General features: G+C 43.8%; 1 protein-coding gene across 4 annotated transcripts in view; it reads left to right on the top strand.

The window, feature by feature from the left end:
* The window catches only part of RMDN2 (regulator of microtubule dynamics 2), an 87,845-nt gene that overhangs the window by 26,436 nt on the left and 37,960 nt on the right, over positions 1 to 23,449 (top strand). For 3 of the 4 annotated variants that reach the window (XM_075924967.1, XM_075924966.1, XM_006131305.4), the window contains exons 6-10: positions 2,233 to 2,308; positions 4,279 to 4,356; positions 15,429 to 15,527; positions 17,474 to 17,527; positions 17,618 to 17,698. In XM_075924967.1, the coding sequence (XP_075781082.1) occupies positions 2,233 to 2,308; positions 4,279 to 4,356; positions 15,429 to 15,527; positions 17,474 to 17,527; positions 17,618 to 17,698 (388 nt within the window). Of the gene's footprint in view, positions 1 to 2,232; positions 2,309 to 4,278; positions 4,357 to 15,428; positions 15,528 to 17,473; positions 17,528 to 17,617; positions 17,699 to 21,599; positions 21,715 to 23,449 lie in introns of all 4 variants that reach the window. The other variant, XR_012902853.1, reaches the window with a different exon arrangement.

Below are 23,449 nucleotides of genomic sequence, written 5' to 3'. Positions count from 1 at the left end.
GCTCTGGGGAGAAGCCAGCAGGCAGGCTGGGCCAGTCCCAGGGAGAAGCTGACAGGTGGGCTGCGCAGCCTCCACCATTCCGGCCTGGCCCCCCGGGAACAGCCGCCAGCAACCCTCACCCCTGAAGCCCTCCCACACCTCCCAAACCTTTGTCCTGACACCTGCACCCTCACCCTCTGCTCTGAGCCCTCCTACCCTTTGTTTCTGACTCCTGCATTCCTCACCCCCTGCCCTGAGCCCCTCCTCACCTCCCAACCCTGACTCCTGCACCCCCCCCATGCCTCCAGCCCCGAGCTCCCCTCATCCTCAAGCCCTTCCCCTGACTCCTGCACCTCCTCTTAATGACCTAAACAATACCGGGTAATTACATTTGCTAGTTTAATATCATTTGAAATGTCTCACAGCTATAAGCAGTTTGGAATGAAGGCCTTGATCCTACCAAGCACTTGATGTACACGTTAAACTTTTATGTATGTGATTTGTCCGATAGAAATCAATGTACATGACAGTTAGACATTCCAGAACTGGCTCTAAATGAATAGCTCCACTGGGACCTCACAGCTTCCTTGTTAAAATGCTGCTTGCCTCCAACAATTGATCATGGGCTCCTGTTGAAAAGGGCTGGGAGGGAAACCACAAGATGTGATAGGGCAGTTTATTTAAAAAGAGGTGAATTTTTCTTGTGATTTTTTTTTTTTTAATAAAAAAGACAAATTAGGGTAACAGTTCCTAAGATGCCCTGAGAAAGAAGGAATGTGATAGAAGTCAGTAGGAGACTTGGCTTGGACTAGAAGGAGCAGCGTTCAGTGACTTGCTGTAACAGAACACAAATTTTAAAATGTTTTAAAATGTAACCAAAGAATACTAGAAACACCGGAACGACTAACATCCTGGAGGAATGGAGAAAGGGGATGTTCTGAAAAGTGAGTAGGATATTTGGAAAACTTCTAGAAATCTAGATAGCAGGAAACCAGTGACAGTATTGTTTCATTCAAGTACAGCAGAAAAAGCCAAAAATAAAATACAGACGATTGAAAGGGCCTATTTATATTTTGACTGTTCACTCGTGAGTGTAAGCACATCATGCAGAGCTAAGAATACTCTGGCTCTATTTAGTGCTACATCATTGTGTACAGTGTAATCTACTTATATAGATTTCTATAATGGAAAAATCTACCTGAAGTGAATGTTAAGCTGGCATTCTTAAGTCAAGAAAAGGCCTAGTTAAGGTTGTGCACATAGTCTTAACTCTTTCTTCTCCTGTACATAAGAATGGCCATACTGAGTCAGATCAATGGTCCATCTAGCCTGGTATCCTGTCTTCCGACAGTGGCCAATACCAAGTGCTTCAGAGGGAGGGAACAGACCAGACAATTATTGAGTGATTGAGCTATCCCCTGCCAGTTCCAGCTTCTGGCAAAGAGAAACTAGAGATATTCAGAGGATGACGTTGCATCCCTGCCAGGTCCATCAGTGGCAGTGAGCCAGGACAATTGTTCATGAATATTCAGAATGGTACAGTTTTTAATTACATGATCACATATTGTTTCTCAAGTACAATATCATAGACTAGTCTCTGTGTAGCTACATCTTGTACTTCTGTTTGTGCTGCTCTCCATATGCTAAACTGAACAGATCTTATGGTGAGCTTTGCACACCATGAACTATCAGTTCTATCCTTTTGCTCTCTCTCCCTATCAAACCTCTACCGCACCATATAACTGATGTGACAATTATTGCGTTATTTAATTGGTTAACCTGTTATACATATTGTTTAAGGGCTAACCAATTAAAAGGAGGGAGCAAGGGGGCTGCTCTAGCCCTGCTGGGATGGAGTAGCCTCCCCACCACAGGCAGGTCAGATTTGTAAATGGCACTTCAGTGCCCGAATTACTTGGCACCTTTGAAAATGTTATCCTTCATCCTTCATCTTAAGCAGTAGAAGCTCATGCTTTCAGCTCTGTAGGAAGATCCTGGTTTCAGTTTCCACTGATGGCCCAAATCAGTTGTACTTTCGCAGTGTCCAACAACTTTTTGCTGCCATTTTATGATGTTTTTTCCAAATATGCACAATTCATGTGATATTTTGAGCCAGCCAATAAATCTTCAAGAGTATTCTAGCAGTGTATGATATAATTATGGAAATATTTTATCATTTGATTCAAAGGAATTTGACTAAAAGGATCATAAATGTGTGAACTTTTTTTTTCTGCTTTGCTTTCCCTCCCCTAGGTTTGCAATCATGTGCGGCTATATGTCTGAGTTTGACAGCATACAAAACAAAATCAAGAATGGTGGTCTCTTTAAGGTATGTTTTGGTAGTTTCATTAGCAGCCATTCTTAATTTGCTTTCCCCGATAGTAGAAAAGGAATGCTTTTGCAGCAAACTAATTTAGTCTCTAGGTATATTTCAGTGCCAGTGTTATGGTTATATGTTCTCCTACCACATATTGTCCATTAGCTTTCAAACTATAAGGATTTAAATATGACTTCATATGTCAATGTCAAGATTTTTGCTTTATTTCTTGACCAAAGCAAAGTGGGGGGAAAGTGATTCTGCCACTGTAATTTAAAAAAACAAGTGGAAAATTGAAACACATATAACACTAATTCAGCAATTTCCTACAGTGATCAGTGTCACCCTTGGACAATAATACTGTTGTTTAATGTTTTCCTTTTGCAGATACATGTATATTTCATATTCAAAACTGTGGGGTGTGTCACTTAGCATTGTAACATGGGGGAAGGCCTTGCCGGGGGCTTTGTCCTCAGAAGAAACTGAGTCTCTGCCACCAAAAGCTTAAAATCTTAGTTGTAATTTAAAAGCATCCAAGGCAAAGTTTAGCCATGTGCTATTGTATTTTAAATATTATCTATTTAGGCCTGTCTGCACCTCTATGATCCAGGTTGAATACCAACTTACTGCACAAGTAGTTCCAATGAATAAATGAGACCCAGAAATAGACATCTGATGTACTTAGGCTGCCAAGCACTAGGGTAGCAGAATTGTCCCATATATTACTATTCACTGGTATCAGGGCATATTGCATTAGACAGTAAATAACAAAAAAGGAAAAAAAAGTACAACCAATGAACTCCTGTGCCAAATAAGGCAGTTTATATAAATAAAAATGCTTTCATAATTAAGTAAAATTGTTAGCAATTGTCTAAACTGAAAGGAGGTGTTTAAATTGGTATGTGAACAAGCATATTGTGTAGTGCCCATCTAGTACATATCTCATTTCAGAGAGTATTCCACCCTAACTGCACCAAGATGATCATTTGAGGGGTTTAGGTGAGAAGTTATAAGATCACCATTATTTTAGTGATCGGCTTGGTTTAAAAAAAATAGAGATGTTGGAAAAAGGAAACCTGCAATATCTGACAATTGAGTTATTTTGAGAGGAAATAATAAAAAGGGGTAGAAAACATTTCTTCAAGAAATTCCTTATTTTTGAAATCCTGATTATGCAGTAAGGATTTATCTCCATAAATGAGATCTGAAAATGGAAGAGAAAGGTGGGCTTGGAAGAAATGTCTCATTTAATTTGAATTATCCTTTCTGCTTTTTTATTCAGATTCTTTTTAACTCCTGAACTGCAGGGCAGAGGGCGTAGGATCTGTACTTCTACTGTAATTCAAAAGTTTGGACTGTGGTTCACTGTTTTAGACATCTATGTCAAATTTATTCTAGATTCCCGACTGTTTGTCGATTATATGTTTTTTTGCCAGCCACATCACAGAAAATCAGGCCCTGCTTCTGAATATAAAATGTTGCATGGTGCACCAACTCATAGTGGTACTTATGCTTCACGCTAGAGAAGGATACACTTCAGTGACTGATCATTAGTTTGAGTATACCATATCTGTGAAGCAAAATAGGATTGTTTGCACTGGATTGATGTGCTATGCTTTTCTAATACCAAATACGTTTAAAACCAAAGTTTGGAATGCACCCGTCTTTTTTGTTTGTTTTAAAGATCCTTCAACTATTTACTTGAACTTTATAGTTGTTAGGTCACTTTCTAAATGTCATGTGTCCTGGTATGTTATGTGCAGAGTTGTTAAAAAATTGTGTTTGTGGTTTTCTTCTGTAAGCAATGGTATTGCCACTTAAAATATTTACAGAACACTAGAACAACTGCAGCAAAAGCAGTCACAAATGAGAATTTAAATAAATTTGTGCTAAATTTTGTATTGTAGTTTTAAAAAGTTGGAAGACTGCTCCAAACAGAAACGAATATCCTATATTCTTTCTTTTGAACTTCTTTTTAACAGGAGCATCTAGATAAAGCAATTGAACTTAAGCCTCAAGATCCTTTTTTATATCACCTAAATGGAAGATGGTGTTATTCAGTAAGTTGTGTTCTGTGCCTAATATTTGGCTGGAATGTGCTGAAAAATGATAATTTGTTTACACTGGAATACTGTAACTGAAATCTGAGAGAAATGACATCTTTATTGAAGTGGAAACTTTGAAATTGTAAACAAAGCATTGCTGTGTTCTTCTCATGAAATAATTTCCACCTGCCTGGTTATTTAATACAAGCTGTCTTACTCCCAGTCGTTATCACAGGTGTTAACTATGCCATATACTCATTTTTTAAAGCCCCTTGTTTTGAATTTTGCTTTATTATTTCTGCATATCAGTGAAATTGTAAATAAGATCTGGAGAGGACACATGGATGGTTATGCGGTAGGTCACTAGTCTGAACTTTGGGAGATCTCAGTCTGCCACAGACTTCTGGTGTGACCTTGGGTATGTCACTTAGTAGTGTCTGTGCTGCAGTCAAATGGGGATAATAATAATAATTCCTCATCTCCAAGGATGTTATGAGAAGATATTTTAATGAGAGGATTTCTCCTAGCACCAGCCTTTTTAAGAAGCAGACATTTGTGTGGTGCTGAAAGACAATTCATTGAGGCACAAGGCTCAAGGAGTACCATGTGTGTGCCTTTACATTTCCACTGTGTGGTTTCCATGATGTGACGACAAACACCTTCTGTTCCATGAAGATATGTCTATACTGCAGCGTTTTTCTGGAAAACAGCCGTTTTTCTAGCAAAACTATACTTAAGTCCACACTGCTATTGCGTTCTTTCAACAGACAGTTGAAAGAATGGAGGGGTTTTTCCAACAGCAGTAAATCTCTTTCCACGAAGAAGAAACCTTTTTCCGAAAAATGCGTGTGTGGACACAGAAGAGGGAGGGTATGTCTACACTACAGCACTAATTCGAACTAAGCTAATTCGAACTAACGCATCCAGACTAAAAAACTAGTTCGAATTAGCATTTTGCTAATTCGAACCAGCATGTCCACACAGAGTGGACCCTGAACTGGGGTTAAGGATGGCCGGAAGCAGTGCCGGCAGGACATCAGATGAGGACTTAGAGTGTGGAGCTGCTGTCTCAGGCTAGCCGAGGGCTGTGCTTAAAGGGACCCGACCCCCACCCCGGACAGACAGTTCTCAGGGGTGCCCAGCTTGCAAAGCAGTCCTGGCTTGGATTGCCCGGAGTACCCACACTGGGCACATCACAGCACTCGGCCATCAGACCGGCTGCACTTGCCGCAGGCTGCCATCTGGGGAGAGGAGGCAATTGGGGGGCTGCAGGAGAGGTTCCACCCCCAGAAGCCCGCAGAGCCAGCACAATCATCCCCATCGGGGGCTCGTACCCCATTCCTCCCTCACCTCCTTCCACTTACCCCTCTCTAGCCCCTCTTCCTGATGTACAAAATAAAGGACAATTGTGTTCAAAAATAGAAACTCTCTTTATTGAACAAAACTGGGGGAGACTGGGAAAAGGAGGTGGGAGAGGGGAAGAGAGAGGGTGGGAGAGGGGAGGGCAACTAAAATGATCAGAGGTTTGGAACAGGTCCCATATGAAGAGAGGCTAAAGAGACTGGGACTTTTCAGCTTAGAAAAGAGGAGATGGAGGGGGGATATGATAGAGGTCTATAAAAGCATGAGAGGGGTGGAGAGGGTGCATACAGAAAAGTTCTTCATTAGTTCCCATAATAGAAGGACTAGAGGACACCAAAGGAAAGGAATGGGTAGCAGGCTTCAAACTAATAACAAGAAAGTTCTTCTTCACAAAGCAAATAGTCAACCTGTGGGACTCCTTGCTGCAGGAGGCTGTGAAGGCTAGAACTAGAACAGAGTTTAAAGAGAAGTGAGATCAATTCATGGAGGTTGGGTCCATGGAGTGGTATTAGCCAGGGAGTAGGAGTGGTGTCCCTGCCCAAAGTTTGTGGAAGGCTGGAGAGGGATGGCACGAGACAAATGGCTTGGTCACTGTCTTTGGTCCATCCCCTTCAGGGTCCCTAGGGTTGGCTGCTGTCGGCAGACAGGCTACTGGGCTAGATGGACCTTTGGTCTGACCCAGGACGGCCATTCTAAGCTCAGGGCTCAGGGTCGATGGTCTCAGTGGACCACCTTGATTTTCATGCAAACCTGCTCCTGGGTGGCCAGGCTGGCAGCTCTCCTGCCCTAGACGGCCGCTTTCCTGTGCCTAGTGCGGAGGTCGTGGACGAGGTCCACGATGTCTGCACTGGACCAGGCGGGTGCCCGCCTCTTGTGGTCCCGAGCAAGCTCCCGGGAGACGCCAGTCTGGACCCGGGAAGAGGGGGTGGGCTGGGGGCATCAGGTGGCTGGCTCGAGCTGTGCCAGGTGCAGGGTCTGCTGGCTGGGTGCTGGCAGGCTTGCACCTGGCACGGGCACTGTAGTCAGCCCGTGCACCTTTAAGGGGTCCGGGGCCGGAGGGGGGCAATATAGTTTCCCTGGTGTTGGCCAGAGTGGCCACCAGGGAAAGCTGGGGAGGGCTAGCCTCCCACTAGTTCGAATTAAGGGGGTACACACCCCTTAATTCGAACTAGTAAGTTCGAACTAGGCTTAGTCCTCGTAGAATGAGGTTTACCTAGTTCGAACTAAGCGCTCCGCTAGTTCGAATTAAGTTCGAACTAGTGGAGCGCTAGTGTAGCGCCTATCAAAGTTAATTCGAACTAACGTCCGTTAGTTCGAATTAACTTTGTAGAGTAGACATACCTGGAGTTCTTTCGAAAGAAGAGGCCTCCACAAAATAACACAGGTGCCCTGGTGGCCATTCTGTCCATACTAATCACAACTTAAATTCAAGATAGCGTCCAATCATTGTGGATGGTGTCTTTTGAAAAAGCACATCAGCTTTTCATTGAGCTTTTGCTATGTGGACACTCTCTTTCGAAAAAAGTTTTTCCAGAAGATCTCCTGTGGAAAAGCTTCTTCTGAAAGCAGCTTGCAGTCTAGACATAGCTTGGGAAACTGATATTTATGTAAGCAGGTTTGATTTAAGAATATTATGCTTAGTTACTTGTGAAGCACTGCACTCAGTGGAGGAGCATTTTCCTTTGGTAGCAGCTGTCTCCCGTCTGGTGCCCCCGCTGATGTTTACTCTGGCACTCTCATTCCTGTGACTCAGCCCTCTAGCCAGGTGGTGACTTAGTCCACCCTTTCCTGAATAATAATTTCCCAACTCAAAGGAACAAATCCCCCTCTTCTGTCCTTCCTATAATCTGTACTCTGCACTCTTTGCCCTACTCTTGGAGCTCTGCAGAACTCCTCCTCACTCTGTCACAGAGGGCTGTCTCCTAAGCCACTGTCCCTTGCGCTGCTTCTCTGGAGGGACAGTCTCAGGGTACAAGTTCCTTTCTGCAAGCCCTTCTATTGTTTCTTTTCCCTTTAGTCTGGGACTTCTTCCTTGCCCCTGTTTCAGAGCTTAATTCCCTTTTCAGAGTCTTCGCCCAGTCCTGCTCTTCTGTCTGGGCATGCATTTTGGGGGTGTTCCCTTCTTCTGCTCCCAACTTTTCTTCTCAGCCTTCTCCTAGTCTGGAGGATCCCTGAGCCTCCTCTTCCCATCTCTCTGTTTTCAGAAGTTTCAGAGGGGTAGCTGTGTTAATCGGTAACTGAAAAAACTTAAAAAATGAATAGTCTAGCAGCACCTTAGAGACTACCAAAAATGTAGATAGTATCATGAGATTTTGTGGGCACAACCCACTTCTTTAGATGAATGGACTTAAGGGGTCCAGTTTCCAAATAAATAGCAGAGAAAGAGAGGGTAAGGGTGGGAGGGAAGAGAAGGAAAAAGAAAGGGAAAAAAGGGGGGAAATATTGTCAATTAGTGCCTCCATGCTAAATGAAGCTGATGGAGTGGGTACTAAGTGTTCTTAAGTACCCGGTGTTTGGCTTTTTATGTCATGTCGTTAGGCTGTAGTAGGGTAATCCAGTTAAGGTCTTTGTTTAAACCTCTGTTGTAGGTATCAAACTTGTCAATGAAATTAAGCTCTGCAGCTTCCCTTTCAAGCTGTTTTTTTAAATTGGCTTGCAATAATACAGTGACTTTGAGCTCCATTAATGAGTGCCCAAGCAAATTAAAATGTCCCCCAACAGGTTTCTCTGTGTTACCTTTTCGAATCAGAGTGTCCAGTTTCAGAGACTGTTTGTATACTATCCCTGAAGCCCCTTTCTGCTTTGAACTTCCTGGCTTTTTAATAACCACACAGCTCCGTCCCTGCTGACACTCATGTTTCATTATGTTTAGCTTTTCCTTTTGGTGTGTCCAGGAGCATAACTGGCCTTTCCAGCCCTCATTAGCTCTTTCAGGCCCCATATGGGATACACACCCCATTATAGTCCTGTAGCGTTGTTAGATTTTCTTCAAAGTCATGCAGACAAACACATGATTTTTTTTATAATAAAGTTTTTGTTGGTCTAGTAATGCAAAAGAGCGATAATCTGACCCAAGAATCTGGTTACAATGGATTTCTGGCTTTTTCCTATTGCGGGAGTGATTAAGAACAGCCAAACATAGCTGTGAAACTCAAGCAGAGCCTCTGCTAAAGGCCATTTAGGTCTTAAAAGTTGACTTTCTTGTATTTTATTCTTGCAAGTTACTCACAGTTTTCAGTCTCACCCTGTGTGTCACTCAAGTGATTTCAGTAATATTACACCAGGGATCAATTTGACCCAATTCCTTATACTATACTGTCATTCTCCTCCTTTCATTCACTGGTAAGTAAAAGCCTATGGAGTTTGTGCTGGATAAATGGGTAGATACGATTGCAGTCTATTATAGCATTTCTCAACTCTTATCCTAGCAAACATGAAAGTATTTATGTTGGAAGCTGATTGTTTACAAGGCTGCTGTCCAGTTACTTAATTTCTTCCTGAGACATTATAAAATTTCTTAATTTAATTCCATCTTAAGACACTGTACTAAAACAAGACCTTCTCATGATATTTAAGTAGGTGACAGCAATATTTTTCTAAAGTTGGATGGGTTTGGAAGTTTTTATTGGGGACAATTGTACTGTGTGTTTTAGTTAGCTATTCCCAAGAAAGCATTGAGGGAGTAAATTCTTTAGGGAGTAGGAGCAAGTTTCTTCCAGGCTGAATTTTCAGATGGAATGAGTTTGTTTCCTTGGTAGCAGATTCTTGGTATGTGAAAGACTTTGAATGTATACAGTTTACATTTTGTTTGTAAGACTTAGACAATAGCACTAAGCTCTGATACCCCTGGATCCAAGGGAAAGGAAAGGCACGAAGGACTTCTTATGTAGCCTTAAAAACTCCAGTAGAGAAGAGTATTCTGCTCCCCATCCTCCAATAGCAGGATTTTGTGTGAGATTTTTGACAGCCACCACCTCTGGCAGCATCCCCTAGGTAGCTTTCTTCCCTCCTGCATGTAAAAGATTCCCTGTCTGCTGATACCATTTCTGCAGGTGACCTCCTGACTGTTCTTCTCTTCATCAGGAGGTGGAATATCTTGCTGCTCTGCATCCCCTCCAACACTCATAGGGTTAATCAGGGAGTTGATGACTTCTTAGGTGCTCAGAGGAGAGAGCACTTTTCAAGTAAGGAAAACAAAAAGGAAGCAGACAGCCCGGAGAAAAGATGTCAAGAATGCCAATGCAATTAATCATTTTGGCTCTGAATCACCTTTTAAAAATGATACACATGAGGGGCAAACTTTGTGCCCTCCCTTTATTTTTGCACCACTTCTATGATATGCAAGAGAGGGAGAGAAGCTCCAATAGGGTGAGTGGGGATTCTGGGGGAAGCTGTTAAACTAGAGCAGGGGTGGGCAAAAGGGCCTTTGTGGGCCAGATCCAGCCCACCAAGCTGGTTTATCCGGCCCACAGAGGCCCTGCCGCTTTCCCACCCTCAGGCCAATCAGGGCCTGAGGGCAGGGGTAGCATGCGAAGTTTCCCCCTGCAAGGAGCATGTGGTGCTTAGAAACGCCATATGCTCCTGGCAGCCTGGGAGGAGACTTTGTGTGCTCCCCCTGCCCCTAAGCCCTGATTGGCCTGGGGGCAGAATTGGAAGCACACAAAATCGCCTAGGGGAAAACCTCTGGAGGGGGAGGCAAAGACTTCATGTGCTCTCCCACCTCCAGACCAATCATGGTCTATGGGTGGGGAAGCAGGGAAGTATCCTGTCGCCAGAGCCATATAGATTAGTTTATGAGACATACCCAAATGAAGCGGTGATTTAAATAATCGCTGCTTCATTTAAATTAAAATGGTTGCCACGCTGAGCCGATCAGCTGTTTGTCAGCTGAGCGCGCTAGTCTGGACACTCCGCGGTCAACATCAAAGGCATTTGTCGACCTCCCCAGTAAACCTCATCCCATGAGGCATAATGGGGTGGTCGACAAATGCCTTTGATGTCGACCGCGGAGCATCCAGACTAGCGCGCTGAGCCGACAAAAAGCTGATTGGCACAGCACGGCAGCCATTTTAATTTAAATGAAGTGGTGATTATTTATATCACCACTTCATTTGGGTATGTCTAGTAGACTAATCTACATGGCTCTGGCGACAGAGCCATGTAGTCTAGACATACCCTAAGAGAGCATAGAGCATTGCAGCGGTGGATTGCCTGAAGAAAGGAATATATTTTTATAAACTCTGCTGCAGCCTTCCTGTCCAGCTCAATAGGGTTTAGAAAACTAAGAGCAGATGAAATGTGCATTGTGAGGAGGAATCATTTTATCTACCCACTTGCTTACATTTCCTCAGGTAAGAAGAGGAAGTGTAAGCAAGTGTGTAGATAAAATGATTGCTCCTCACAATGCACTTCTATGTTTTAACTCATATGCTGCACTTAGTACAGGTTGGATCGTCCTCGTCCGGCGCCCTCGGGACCTGATTGGTCCCGGATGAGGGATTTTTCTGGACCGGGGAGGTCATTTCAGGCCCCCTGCTGCCACTCCCCTCCCCGCCCTGCCATGCATACCCCCTCCACCGGGCTTCCTGGCTTTCCACCCCCGCAGCCCAGCTGAGCTGCACACTGGCTCCTGGCTTCCCCCTCACAGACTAACCAGCTCCCAGGCCCCCGCCCTCTTGCAGCACAACAGGACTCTCTGATCCTGGAACATCTGTGGTCATGCCGGATCACCGATGTTGCTGGACCAGAGAATCCCAGATTTTAGAGGTGCAACCTGTAGCACGTTATTGGCACTACACAACGTAGGGGGTGAACCCCCCTGTTGTTTTAATGAAGAAGGAATAGTGAGCTTGTCAAAGAGTATTTCTTTGCAAACCAAGACTTTGAAAGAGGCATTAGGAAGAGATTTGAAGAAGATAATGAAAATACCACAGTTACTTCTTCATGTTATTTATCCGCAGAATTGTATTGTAGTGGTTTCAAGGGAAAGACAAACTGACAACATCTAGCAAATGAGTATTCCTCAAGTATTCCAGAAGAAAAGTGAAGCTGGACCAGGTTGCTTTGTCTCCATGCAGTGCTACTTGAATGTGGCCAAAGCAATTGAGGCCAGACAAGAAAAATCTGTCTACCCTTTGCTACAGTATGCTGGCTGTATTAATACTTGGCAATGGTGTGTTTTGTATAACAATTTGTAATAAGAAATATTTTAAAATTCATATCCCATAAAAATGAAAAAAAAACAACAACATACAGCTGTGCATACAGATTGAAACTCTGTAGTCTGGCACCTTTGGAACCTGCTGAACCACAGGGGGTCAATATTGTAGTGAGTGGGTTTTTCTTTATTTTTAGTTCACTGAAGCAAATAAATGGAATAGGGCTTGCAATGCTGCTTAATAATGTAAGACTGTACTGATACACTCCATATAAGCCTTTTCCTAGCCAAAGCTTATCAGCTCTCTTCATAATGGAGTGTTAGCATCGTTACACAGTTTTACTGTATCGGTACTAGGAAATAGGATAAAGGATAAAAAGATGCTTATGCTTAGCGGCATGACCAACACTTCCACTGCTTGCTGAGCTCTTAGAAGACATTTAGGAGTAATTTAAAGCTAAATAACAGCACAGAACACTGAGAGCCAGGATTGGTGGCTGTACACAAACTTTACAGGACTGCAGGAAACTTGTTCACACCCGCAATAAGTAGACAACCAGCTAACTTAAAATCATGCCAGACCACATGTTGTCAGACCAGAGAGGCTTAACCTGAATTACCATGATTAATCTGGGATAGATTCTTTTCTTTAATGGAAAGCTGTCAGCTTTCAAAATCTGGTGGATAGTGGCTGACTGCAGCAGAAGAGAGCTGAGGAGCAATGAAACAAGGGTTCGAAAGTTCTGAAGTTTTCCATCTCCCCATCTCATTTACCACCAGCCATCAGTACTGTGGCAGAACAGACAGTCCCGAGTCTTGGGTTACAAAGCAACGCTCTCTCTAAGCTGAGATCAGGCTGCCTCTCACCACATTTTTCAGCTCCTGGTTCTCACATGCTCTTAACATTTCTGCGTTCTTTGCTGCATGCCTTCTTCTCTGGCCCCTCTATGTGGGTCATGCCAACAGTTGCCAAGAAGTCATAGTTGCCAACTACTTGGACATATGCCTTGTCAGTTTTTAATCAGAGTCAGGAAGTATCAGGGATATGGTTAAAGTATTTCTGTCCAGGAGAAGCATTTCCCTCTCTAGAAGCACTGCATCTCTTCCAAACATCAGCTGGAGGGAAATTGGTAGTTTCTCCACTCAGTGAAATGGCCTCCCATTTGAGAAATTTCTCCATCCCTGTGTTGTCATCTCTGTGCTGTTCTTCCTTTGATATAGGGATTTGGCGTTTCTGTTTCATAGGAGGTGGAACTAAAAATATTATGGCAGTAACCCACTCAGCCTCAAGAATCCCTTCTTGTGACTTCAGGTGTATGCCTAGATATATGCAGGGAAAAATGGTATATAGCAGGGCTCCTGAGATTTGGAAGCCCCAGGGGCCACAATGATTCTCACAGTACATGCTGAGGGCCGCAACTTAATTGAGGTTGCATATACAGGCAGTCCCCGGGTTACGTACAAGATAGGGACTGTAGGTTTGTTCTTAAGTTGAATCTGTATGTAAGTCGGAACTGGCGTCCAGATTCAGACGCTGCTGAAACTGATCAGTTTCAACAGCGGCTGAATCTGGACGCCAGTTCTGACTTACATACAGATTCAACTTAAGAACCCCAGGCATCCCCAAGTCAGCTGCTGCTGAAACTGATCAGCGGCTGATTCCAGGAAGCCTGGGGCAGGGGCTTCCTGTAGTCAGCCACTGCTGGTCAGTTTCAGCAGCGGCTGAATCAGGACGCCTGGGGCAGAGCAGCTGGGGTGCTGCCCGGTTGATCCAGTAGCGCCCAGAGCGGCGCTACGGGACCAACTGGCAGCGCCCCAGCTGCTGTACCACAGGTGTCCGGAGCAAAGCCGCGGAGCACGGGGGCAGCGGGACAGACGTGCCGTGGCTGTCCTGCTGCCCTTGGGCTCCGTGGCTTTGCTCTGCTTTGCTCCCCCTCTCCCTGGTCTGCAGACCAGGGGGACGGGCAGCAAAGCGGCGGAACACGCGGGCAGCGGACAGCCCAGACGCGTCTGGGCTGTCCGCTGCCCATGTGCTCCGCGGCTTGGCTCTGCTTTGCCCCCCCCCCCCGTCCCCCTGGTCTGCAGACCAGGGGGACGGGGGGGGGGGGGCAAAGCAGAGCCAAGCCGCGGAGCACGCGGCCAGCTGACAGCCCAGACGCATCTGGGCTGTCAGCTGACCGCGCGCTCCGCGGCTTGGCTCTGCTTTGCTCTGCTTTGCCCCCCGTAGCCCTGGTCTGACGGGGGGGCAAAGCAGAGCAAAGGAGAGCCAAGCCGCGGAGCTTCTGGGCTGTCAGCTGATTGCGTGCTCCGCGGCTTGGCTCTGCTTTGCTCTGCTTTGCCCCCCCTGCAGACCAGGGCTACGGGGGGCAAAGCAGAGCAAAGCAGAGCAAAGCAGAGCCAGAGCCATGTGCTCCGCGGCTTGGCTCTGCTTTGCCCCCCCCCCCCCCGTCCCCCTGGTCTGCAGACCAGGGGGACGGGGGGGGGCAAAGCAGAGCCAAGCCACGGAGCGCGTGGGCAGCGGACAGCCCTGTCCGCTGCCCCCGTGTTCCGCCGCTTTGCTTCCTCTCCCTGGTCTGCTGGAGACCAGGGAGAGGAAAGGCCCCGTTCGTAACTGCGGATCCGACATAAGTCGGATCCGCGTAACTCGGGGACTGCCTGTACGTGCAAATATATATATGCAAATATATGCAACTAGCTTCTTTCACACTGACAGGCATGAATAGAAAGAGTAAGGCAAAACTGCACAACACGCAGGCCCCATTTAAGTCAGTTCTGCTGATATTAATAAAATGCAATATTTACCCGCTTTCCAGCCAGATGACAGCACTTTTAATGAGCAATGGCAGTCCAGGAGTTTAATTACTAACATGCATATCAAGAGAAGACCATTATATTGACTACTTTCTTGTTTTGGCTCCCACTCATGGGCCATGTGTTGAGCTCCATGTAAATTGCACCGTGGGACGCATGTTGCGTAGCCCTAGTATACAGTGTATAGAGTGACAATGGCAGCACAGAGTAAAGAAAACTCCAGGAGGTTCCTTTACACCAGCCTGGATTCCTGGGAAATGAGAGGCTTCTTGGTACATGCCGTTGGAAGAATTCAAGAAGATAACTGGGCACCTGCGTAGAGAGATCTGTGTCACACCTCTGCTCAAAAGATGAATCTGTCTTAGAAGAGCATTACTATTTATTTCAGATCTGGCATTTTAAAAGCTAATATGGGTTTATATTTGGCCTGAACTTTAATCTTCTTATCCAGTGATAATCCTATATTAGTTCAATCAGTATTTTGCACTGAATTTCTCATGAGGTGTACATTGTATTCTTAAAGTAAAAAGGGATTTATTAAAAAATCCTTTAAATGACATCAAATATTCAATGCTTGTATAAAAGATGACTCTTTGAGACAGTGAAGCAAAAATATTCTATTTAATATTCTATTAAAGACCTCTGGTGTTTCTTTGCACACTGAATTGTATACATATGCCGTAATACAAGGCAATATTTTGCTCTACAACTGAAAAGTGAGCTTTAAGTGTATTTTTCCTCTCTGATTTTATTATAGGTAGCACAGTTGTCTTGGATTGAAAAGAAAGTAGCTGCTACTCTTTTTGGGACTCCACCAACTTCAACAGTACAAGAAGCTTTGCAGAATTTCCTTAAGGTAGATCCTATCCAATAGTTTTCCTGAGTATCTATTTACTAAATACTCTGTGTGACTGTTTGAAAGAGATCAGCTGAACAAATCAGCAGATCTAAATTCCAGGTTCCATCACATGTATCTGTAATAACTTTGTTAGTCTATAAAGTGCTACCAGATCATTTGTTGTTTTTTAAGTTTATCACAGACTAATTCGGCTACCCCCTGAAGTTTTTTAAGTTGGTAGGGTGTAGAGGGAGTAACACTACTCATTTGTTTTTTCTCTTTCTAATAATTTCAGTAACCTCCCAGGTTAGTTGCTATCAGATTTAACATCAGAACTACAGATGCCTTTGAGACAAAAGTAACCTTAGCGAACAATTCTTAAGTTAAGCTCATTTTTAAGGGACTTGCATAAGAGAGAATGATTTTTATGCAATTTCAATGGGAAACGATGACACTGTAGCAGTTTCCTCTTTTTAATCTAAACTTTACATTCTCTAGCTTTCAGTGGGACAGCCTTCCTTGTGTGTGGAAGATGGGTAAATATTAAAGAGCACGTAAAATAAAGCAAAATGAATGGCTTCATCACATAGGAGCACGTTCCCATGCATTTGTCTTTGAATTCACAATTTTAAGAAAACTGTGTGCACAAGTTAAAGCTGCCATTGGGCAACTTTTACCTGTCATTGCTGTTTCTGTTGCTGATGAGGATAAGCCATTTAACACATTCAAAAGAATACATTTTCGTAAATATGTTTCCTTCTTGAACCATTTTTCAGATTCATTGGACAAACACATTTTTCCTCAATATCAAACTTGCTTTTTTTCATGTCCCTAATTTGTTTAAAAATTAAACAAACAAAAATTCCTGTATTGTTGGACAATGCATATCTGCATCTATACTACAGCCGCCTTAGTGAACAAGTGTTTATTCTGTTTAAGGGTCACTTCCCACTAAGTCAGTGGAAAAACTCCCACTAACATCAGTGGACTTTGGCTCAGACTCCAGTCCTGTAAAGTAATTGTAGTTTTAAATGATTTCCTGCTCCTGTCTAAGCCTGATGATACATTTTTGTGCATTTTTTTCATTGTCTGGTAATATGCAGTGTCACCAAGTCCAGTGATTGTTTTGGGCTAAGAAGTAGCAGTAGTCATCAATTCCGCTGAAATGCTTAATAACTACAATGTGCTATTTGACTGACACTGCCTCTTGGTTACCAAATGTTTTGTAAAGTGCTTAGTCATCATTAAGATTTGCACATTTCTTCAATGTTCAAAAAGGGGTAATTGCTGTGGTGTGTGCTGAAATACGTTTTTCAGTACATGTATCAAACTCTGCAGGTCATCAGAGGAGTCTGTCCAGACAAAGTTAATATTAGGGAAGAGCAAAGGGAGACAAATCAGATGCTCCCAAATATGTTTAAACACATCTTGAACATTTAAACATTTCCAGAGGACAGGATGAAGAGGAGGGTGGACGCAGAGATAAAAGGAGCAAAGGAGAAAAGGGGAAGGATGAAAAAATGTATGAAGCAACTGGGTTTAGTTCTTGCACAGTTGCCTACAGTGAGCAATGGTCACTTGGTTATTTGACCAGGGAGTAAAATATTACTTTTTTGTTGTTATTATCTTCCACTTGGTATAAATGGGGGAACATTGTTGATTTTGTATCTGAGGTGATTCATTGTCTTGATCCTGTTACAAGAGTTTGAGAGTTCCAGGGTTCAACGAAAGTCTCAAAAACTAATTTTCCAGCTTTTGTGCATAACCATAAGAATTTTCCATGTCTACATTTTTGAACTGCATTAAAAGGATTCTGGAGCGTAGGTATGAGGTGATTCAGATAGCAGGGAACCAGTCTAAATCTTTGAGCAAGCTTTGTGTTTCACTGGAAATTTTATGTTGACCACATTAGTCTCATCATATTATATTTATGTCTCTGTTGTTTCCTGTATTTCATTATGCAGGTTGAAGAAATGCATCCTGGATATTCCAAATACAATTATGTGTATTTGGCAAAGGTAACTAAAACAATTTACCTTAAAAATAATTCACAGATATTGGTATTCTAGAGGGCCTGGTTAATTTTTATGCATATTATTTTCTTTCAGTGTTACAAAGATCTTGGCCATAGAAGCAATGCACTGAAATACTGTGATTTTGCATCGTCAGTGTTACCAGTTACCAATGATGTGAGTACCAAAAGTGACAAGTGTCTGTTGTGATTCTTGTCCTCTCTTTGACACTGCTGTGTCCCAGTACACCACGGCAATAAAGCTACATCCCTTTACCTCTTTAAGATGAGCCCTCCTCCTTTCTTTTTCAGCCAGCGTATTACAATGGTTGAGTCCATCTATGTGAAATATCTTGCAAAAAGGTTGTTTGGGAAGCTTCCTAAAGTTTACTCATCTGGTGTATTCTGGAGAGTTGACCCATTTGTAATTTATCTAGTTTATTAAACCATCTTAAGTTTAAACTGTTTAGTGTGTCCACATTACCCATGCTTCTTACCTGCATGCTCTGGGGTCCCCCACCTTTACCCTTCTGTGGGCTCAAGGCATACCATGATTAATTTAGACAGTCCCATTCCCCCCCAGTTCCTAGGCCTCTGCCGTTGTCCAGTTCCCTGGGCTCAGATCTAATCTTCCAGGGGTTTGCGGGGCTTATGCCACTGAAAGAGCCTTACACCATAATAAGCAGGATACACATACTATTCATACAATACACACACTATTCATACAATGCTCATCACTCCGAATAAGGCAGATGAACTTTTCTTGGTAGCCACTCTGGATCAGGTCATCTGGGGTTCCTCCAGTTTCTGCATGATGTAGCTGGCAGGCTGTTAAGGTTGGACAGCTCTGATCTCTTGAACTGTGTTATGGAGTATAGTTCTGAAGCGCTTCCTTTTAATTGTTTAAAGTGCGACAAAACAGTATTTTTCCACCGATCCTACCCCATTATGAAACAATTCTTTAATCAGTTGTACCTCACCACCATGGTTGATTGAAATCTTGCAAAATTAATTATATAACAGAGAGAAACAATCAACAAATCAGACAGAAATCATACAGATAGACAATAGAGAAGGGAGGACCTTAAGAGCAAAACAATAAGGAAGTGTAGATTTCATAATCACAACTGTTAAGTGATTCCTTGCCACACAGAAGGCTATCAAGTTTTCTTTAAACATCTTAAGATTTGTTTCTTTATCCGGTGGTGGTGGGGAACTGGTAGGACAGGAGTGTATTCCTAACAGCCCGATATTACAAAGTTTTGGTGCAGTTAAGATGGACTGTGAGCAGTGTTTCCCACTAAGTTTTTCCATCAACAAGCAGAGTGAGTTTTGTCTTATGCGCCAACAATGAGGTCATGTGCACTTGTTCAGATGTGTGGCACCCACTAGTGGTGCAACTTCCCAAGAGACTCTGACAGGTAGCGCCCCCCCCCCCCCACCTTGTGGGGACAAGATGAGACAAGCCCTTCCCCAGGGAGCGTTGCTCCATGGGCAGCCTGTGTGCAGGGCAGGGACTGCTCCGTGGGCAGCTCTGCGGGGCAGAGGGAAGCTTTTGCCAGTGCCCAGGGTTTGCAGGGAGTGAGGTGCTGGGGGTGGGGCAGTGCCATGTGTGGAGTGTGTGTGGGGGGGGAACAGAAGGTAGGGGCAGGTAGCTCTGAGGGGCAAAAGAGAACTTGGCGGGGGGAGGGAAGAGAGATACAGGAGGCCCCAGTCCCTGGAGCGGCCGCACCACAGCAGCCGCCACATGGCTAGTCCAGGGAGCAGTCGGGAAGTCACTTTGCAACCCTGGCCAAAGCTCCAGCCCTGGGTAAGGGCTGGAGCTGGCTCCAGGAGCAGCCTTGGCTACCAGAACAGCTCCCTGCCATGCAGCCCCAGGCACTGGGGCAGGCCCCGGCCTCCCTACCATGTGGCCAGGATAAGCCCTGGTCTCCGACTGCCGGAGCAGGCTTCAGCCCCTGCCAGGTGGCCGCAGCAGGCCCCTGAGCAGGACCCAGCCACCGAAGCAGCTCCTGACCTGCCATGAGGCCCCACCCAGCTGCTGGAGCAGCCCCTCACCACGAGGCCTCAGCTGGCCCCAGCCCAGAGTAGTCTCCCGCCATGCCACTCACCTTCTAGATGGATAGTGAGTGCTGCTGTGTGGCTCTGCAAAGGAGATGGGCAGGCATGCACCCTACAGGGAACTATGACTTTCTGCTCCTTAGCTCATGGTTGCTGCTGTCCTAATGGGGCTGCAGAAAAAGGCATCTGGCCTGACATGCTGAAAAGTTTTGCTCCACGTCCACATTTGCTCTGCCCTAAATAATTTCACTGTCAGTGACGCTGGATGCTGGATTTCTAGTTCTGCTTCTAAAAGCAATGCACTCTGGAGCTTGGTGATTCTGCAAGAGCACTAGTGCATTGTGGGTCTGTACCAGGAGGAGGACAAGCTTCAACATGTCTTCAGCCACACTGCTATTAAATTAGTTCAGTCTGAACCAGATGAACATTACCCAGTTACATCTGCTGAAGAAAGTTTGTTCTATTAGATCTTTTGTTGATCATTTGGAGTGCTTTTGTGTGGGGATCTTTGTAAAGTGGGGATCTTTGTAAAGTCTCTAACAATACTAGAGACTTTAACTGGTTTAATTTCTCCAATGTAGACCAGGTCATGGCAGTACGATTCATGTATGTACTCTAATCTCCTATAGGAGCAAGTTCCACAATTACAGATCTTCCACTGAAGATGCCTTTAATGTCCTAAAGTGTCACAAAATCAAAGCTGTGAGCATAACAGAAGCTTTTTCTGTGAGAAAATGGCCATACCCCATTCTGTTTTTGAAGTTAAAGAAGACCTTTAGTTTGTTTGACAACTAAGTTAAATGTTTCTTATCAGAAGAAAAACCATTGCTTGCTGCACCAAGAACAGCTTCTGGGAGGGCCTTAGTATCAGCTGAAGTTAGGATATATTGTAATAATATAAGTAATTACTTAAGCACGGTACAAATATGAATATTATTAATCTTCTTAGCAGCATCTCATTATTTAGTTAATGGTAAGATATTCCCTGAGTTTATCCTTTTTTTTTTAACTAAAGTGAAGAGGTTCCGTTTTTAATTAGCAGTATACAGAATTATGTTGTAAAAGAATCAAGGCCAGTGTATTAGGGGAACAGTTTGTAACTGAACTGGTTTAAGCAGTGACAGTTTAGCAGTATGTCCACATTAGTTGTGTTGAATGGGTCTACGTTTTGCCCCTATGGTCACCTTAGTGTTATCCTCATGCTGTTGCAATGAGCTCTGGGTGGAAAAGTACAGGAAATCACTTTCAATATTACACAATAAAAATGTATCACAATAAAAATGTAGAACAGACAGATTCCAGAAGATTATGGTGGACACAAGATCCCTCAAATATAGCAAGCTGAAAAGATCTGTTCTTTTCAAGGTATATGTGAAAACCGATTGAAGAGAGCTTGAGGCAAACAGCACTATATTACAGTAAAACTCCAGTGGTCCGGCATCCAATGGTCCGGCACTCCTGATGGTCCGGCACCATTGGAGCTGCTCTGCCCCTGGCTTTCCCGATTCAGCCACTGCTGAAACTGACCAGCAGCTGACTCCGGGAAGCTCGGGGCAGAGCGTGTTTTGCCCCGGGCTTCCCGGAGTCAGCCGCTGGTCAGTTTCAGCAGCGGCTGACTTGGGGATGTCTGGGGCAGAGCAGCTGGGGTGCTGCCGGGTTGGTCCCGCAGCGCCGAGGGGCGCATTCCCCCCACTCCACCCCAGACTCCTCATAGCCCCCCCTTCCTATAGTCTGACATATTTGATAATCTGGCACCCCCTGGGTCCTAAAGGTGCCGGATTATCGGAAGTTTACTGTAAAATGCACCAGGGAACATTTACACTCCAGCAGGGTCTTCATTTACAACTAATGCTCTGCACCTTACTGTATTTTAGAAATCACACCCTATAGAATGTAGCACCCCATGGTGTAGACAAGCTTAAGAGTGGGGTCAAATTGAGCTCCCCTTAACAACAAAAGACTTGTTTAAATAAAACACTTACATGATTCATCTTTTTCTGTTTTGCATGATTTTAAAGGTATCACAACATTCTGGCCATGGATTGTTGTTTGCCTGACTTGGCTTGTTTACTTGTAAATTGTTTTGGATTAGATTTGGAAGGAAGTGCAAGAAAAAGAGACATTGGGGTCACAGTGAGTAATGCAGTAAAAGCAATAATGCGTGTGATCAAACAAGCAAAGTCAAATATAGAGATTTGAAAGATGATTTGTGCCAAATGCCAGCCCTAATTTCATCTGAATTAGAACATTGTGGATTGTTCTCATTATTGTATATGGGAAAGACTAATGCTGAAATTGAAAAAAATGTGATGGAAAAGCTCCTGAAATGATTCAGGGTTTGAAGATTAAGGTGGAGATGGAAAAGGCTGTAGTAAGAGTACAGAGGCTCATGGAAAGAAAATAGTAAATAGATACCAGTAAAGTAGCTAAAGTGTCAACAGATCTGAAAATCAGGAGGTCAGAGATTGAAGATGGAGAGGAGACACAGTTGAGGAAGAATGTAGTCAGTATGAAGGTTACTGTAGCATAATTGTCCAGAGTCTCAAAATTTGTCATCTGACATTTGGCTTCAGATGCTGTCACAGTCATGCTAGAAATCTGACATTTCCGACTGTAATCACATCCATCTTCTCAAGTGATTAAAATGTCAATTCAGCAGGGGAATTCTTTGATTATATTTTCTTTTTTTTTACAGACCAGCTTTTATTGAGAAATGTGCACATTTACATAAAAAAGCAGAAGCATAATATAACACTGTGAACAATGCTATCAATCCACGTGTCACTCAGGCCCGTAACCTGGGAGTCGTCATTTGATTTGAACCTCTTTCTAAATCCTCATTTCCAGGCTATGTCTAAGCCTTGGAAATTCTTTCTGTACAGCATCTCTAAAATGTGGCCTTTTGATTGATCCATCTGTCCAGCAAAAACTCTTGCCCGGGCTCTCACATCGTGTCTCAATTACTGTGATATCCTTATCTCTGGCATCACAAATACAGTCTTGCTCCACTGATACCCATTCAGAATGCGACTGCAAAGATCACTTTCCTAGCCTATCATTGGGACCATGGTACCCCTTTCTTTCAGTGGCTCTCTCTTCTCTATCATACCAAACATAATCTACCCATCTTTAAAGTTCAAGGCCATTCACAGCCTATCTCCACCCTATCATTTATCATTCTCAAATGAAAAGTCAACCCCCTCCTCTGAGTGACCCACGATGCCAGCCTCCATCATCCACTTGTTAAAATTTTCAAGCAAGCATCTTTGTGCTTTCTTCCATCTGACCCCTCATGCTTGTGAGATGCTCCCCAAGAATATCCACAGAACTGACCCATTATCCTCTTTCAGACCTCTGATTTAAAGACCTATGAAAAAGTTGATGGCAGTTAGGTAGCTGGTGTGCTGAGACTACTGCCTGTCACACTGTCAAATAATGTCTCATTGTTTCCTTGTGCTTCCCCCCCCCCCCATTTATATCCACCTGTTGTCTCTTGTCTTGTAATTAGATTGTGAACACTTGCTATATGGTCACCCTAAATGTTTAAACATAATCAAAATGTCATTGAACACAGCTTTCTTAAAAGTGTGGACCATGTCCTGCAGCTGGTGTACCAAGGACTAGTTACAGGCATGCAGGAGAAATATAAATTGAAATGGCAGCACATAGGAGAATTGAAGGGAGGTGCAATTAGTTCAATTTTCCTGAAGGGAGGCTCAGATGTCAAAGTTTTGGGATACACTGCTTATTACTATGCTAAAATTAAGAGGTGAAATTTTGTTTTTGAGTTTGGACAATGAATCAGTCAGGATATAAAAATGTACATAACTGATTATCAATATACATTGAACCTCAGATTGTATGTAGA

Source organism: Pelodiscus sinensis, chromosome 3 (genome assembly GCF_049634645.1).
Source record: "Pelodiscus sinensis isolate JC-2024 chromosome 3, ASM4963464v1, whole genome shotgun sequence".
NCBI lineage: Eukaryota > Metazoa > Chordata > Testudines > Trionychidae > Pelodiscus > Pelodiscus sinensis.
This window is presented reverse-complemented; position numbering and strand designations above follow the sequence as displayed.